Raw genomic sequence first — 3031 nt, 5'->3', positions numbered from 1 at the left:
TAAGAGCTTTATTGCTTGCCCAGAATATATATAATTGTTTTCACTCTAGCTCTTTCTTTTCCTAAGGAGAAGACACTATTTTGTGGGTTTTATACTATTTTCTTTCTTCCTCAGAATATATATATTTATTTAACAAACATAGATCTCACTATGTGTCAGGAACTGTTCTAAAACTTTATAAATATTATTCATTCCTAATATGATTCCTCTGAAGAAGACAGTATCCTAACACCCATTTTTATAGGTAAAGGAAACCGAGGCACAGAGAAGTAAAGTAACTTGTTCAGATCACACAGCCAACGAGAAATTGAGCCAAGCTGCCAGGGTCTAGAGCCCACACTGCTAATTGCTTACCTCAGACAGGCCTGTTAATGAAAGTTATTAACATAACTTGATTTTAGAAGAGGCCTAACCTTAGCTCAATCCACTCTTTAGAAAAGAAAATAAAAAGGGAGGAAGGTATAGAACAAGGCAAACATGGAATGAATGGGGGGTGGGGGGAGTAAGGAGAAATAAAGCAAACAGTGGAATTGAGCTCATGTCTAGTCATCTCGTGAATGATGCCGAATCTCAGTTATCTTTTCTCATTAGTCCATAGGACACCTTGAAGTGTCTTCTTTAGCCCAAGAAGTACTAAGTACTAACTCTGGGGGTTTTCAGAGGCACAAAGAAGGGCCTTGAGGTCCCTGCCTCTTTCAATCAAACCTTACCTTTGTTCCACAATGAGCCCAGAGGAATTAGGCTCTGGCCTCAAAACCACAGTGTGGGGTAGGCAGCATTAGCCCTAACTTTTGATGAGGGCCCAGGAGGCCCAGAGAGACTACACTGTCTAATGCCACGCAGCAAGAAAGTAGCAGAGAGTCAATCCCAGGGTCGTATGATGACAAAATCACATTCTATTCCTGCACACTGCTCTGTAAGTGTTTACCGGAAACTCAACAGCAAGGATGGATATTTAGTTGACAGTAGTAAGCTAGCTTCTCTCTCTGCCTCTATGACCTGGTCACTTCCTCTAATCCCACCAAGAACTCTGAGTATCTATTATGTTATTTGAGTTAAAAGCACCCCTGTGAAAATAACAAAGAAAGATACTATTACTACCATTTTGTGAGTGATTATACAATAATATTGGCAATTTTATTGTCAGTGTTCAGTTTTATTGTGCATCAAGGAAATCACTGGCTTTGAGACAAAAATAAGTGAGGTCAAGAGTATTGATCTTATGAAACCATAGGAAACTGCTTGGTTTTTGCTAGTTAAATGAGGGTAGGAAGGCACACTCACCAGTCAGGAAGTCAGGGTCAGGGGTGGGCTCTGAGATCTCCTCCAGGCACTGATTCTCCAAGGGGACGGTGGCCACCACAAGACCATCTGGCAGTTGCTGATCTAAACCACGAGCAAAGTTGTTTTGCCTAGAAATGGGACAGATCTTCATTTCTGAGTGTTCATGTATTGATACGGGAAATCTATTATTTCAACCCACAGTGTAAAAATTCTTCCTGGACTGAAAAGTTTCCCTTACTCTGAACCCCATTTGGTATCCATGTCAAAAGTAAGACAGATGGGCACAGTGAGAAGCAAACCAGCTGAAAAGGTTTACTGAAGGGGTAGAGACAACTCTTCTCTCTCCCGTCTCAGTCCACACCCCCTGACCCTCTCTCAAAGGAGAGATCTGGACAAGATCTGGACATAATGAAACAAGATCAGTCTCATTTCTGGAGTATGGTGAAGGCTATAGCTACTGCGAGATTAGTTATGACACTTGACTTCTTGGCTTTGTCAAACAAATATTGAGGCTACAGGGAAAGATATTAGTAAAGTCTTCTGTCTGTAACAGAAAAAATCAACTGACTCCAAGAACTGTCTTGGAAATTTAAGATTAGTTTGCTCATAAGAGTCAAGGCCCAGCTTACTATCAACTGCTGGTCCATATCATCATCCTCATTGTCATCATCCTGATCTCCTGGAAGTATTTTCCAGTGGGTTGTGAAAGAGATATATTCAAATAGCCTAAGATAACACTGGGATAGGTGTCAAATAGAAAATCACCTTGAAATAGTCTAAATCAATGGTCTGAAACATTTTGTTTTCAGGACCTCTTTATACTCTTAAACATAACTGAAGGCCCCAAGTAGCTTTATTATTGATGTAGTAAGATCCCAATTATAACTATCAATGTGTATTAGAAATTAAAACAAAAAATTTTTAAATGTGTTAATTCAGTTTAAATTAACAATAATAAGTCCATTCTAAGGCTGGGCATGGTGGCTCACACCTATAATCCCAGGACTCTGAGAGGGCAAGGCAGGTAGATTGCCTGAGCTCACAGGTTCGAGATCAGCCTGAGCCAGAGTGAGATGTCATCTCTAAAAATAGCTGGGTATTGTGAAGGATGCCTGCAGTCCTAGCTACTTGGGAGGCTGAGGCAAGAGAATTGCTTAAGCCGAAGAGTTTGAGGTTGCTGTGAGCTGTGATACCACAGCACTCTACCCAGGGTGACTGAGACTCTGTCTCAAAAAATCAATCAATCAATCAATCCATTCAATATTAACATATTTTATGACAAATGAGAGGGAGTGGCATTACTTTACATGTTTTCACAAATTATTAAAATGTTGGACTAAAAGACAGCTGGATTCTCACATCTGAATTTAATTTATTGCAATATATTGTTTGGGTTGACATATATATATATATACATATATACATATATATATATAACAAACAACAATAACAACAACAATAGCTTTTCTGTAGTTGGAAAATGCAAGACCTTGAACATGCCCTAAAAGAGTTACAGGGACCTTCAGAGATCCTGAGATCACTCTCTGAGGACTGCTTTCCAGACTGAATCACATACTGATTCTTCTCCTCAGAGGGAAATTAAACTTGAGCACTTTGGGTTGGCTTCCATGTAAAATCTTGCAGTCCCTCCCTGGGCAAGGTGAAGTCTCATTTTACATTTTACTGTTCACCTACAAAAGCATGGTTCTTGGATTCTGGAAGAAGGAATAGAGTGGAGAAACCCATG

General features: G+C 39.8%; 1 protein-coding gene across 1 annotated transcript in view; it reads right to left on the bottom strand.

The window, feature by feature from the left end:
- ASTN1 (astrotactin 1) overlaps positions 1-3031 on the bottom strand; it is a 316741-nt gene that overhangs the window by 81791 nt on the left and 231919 nt on the right. The window contains 1 exon segment of the mRNA XM_012802586.2: positions 1285-1412. Within this exon segment, the coding sequence (XP_012658040.1) occupies positions 1285-1412 (128 nt within the window).

The sequence above is a fragment of the Otolemur garnettii genome, unplaced genomic scaffold, assembly GCF_000181295.1.
Source record: "Otolemur garnettii isolate 467f Iridium unplaced genomic scaffold, OtoGar3 scaffold00016, whole genome shotgun sequence".
In the NCBI taxonomy this organism is placed as follows: domain Eukaryota; kingdom Metazoa; phylum Chordata; class Mammalia; order Primates; family Galagidae; genus Otolemur; species Otolemur garnettii.
Note: the sequence above shows the minus strand (reverse complement) of the source record. Positions and strands in the feature narration are given on the sequence as shown.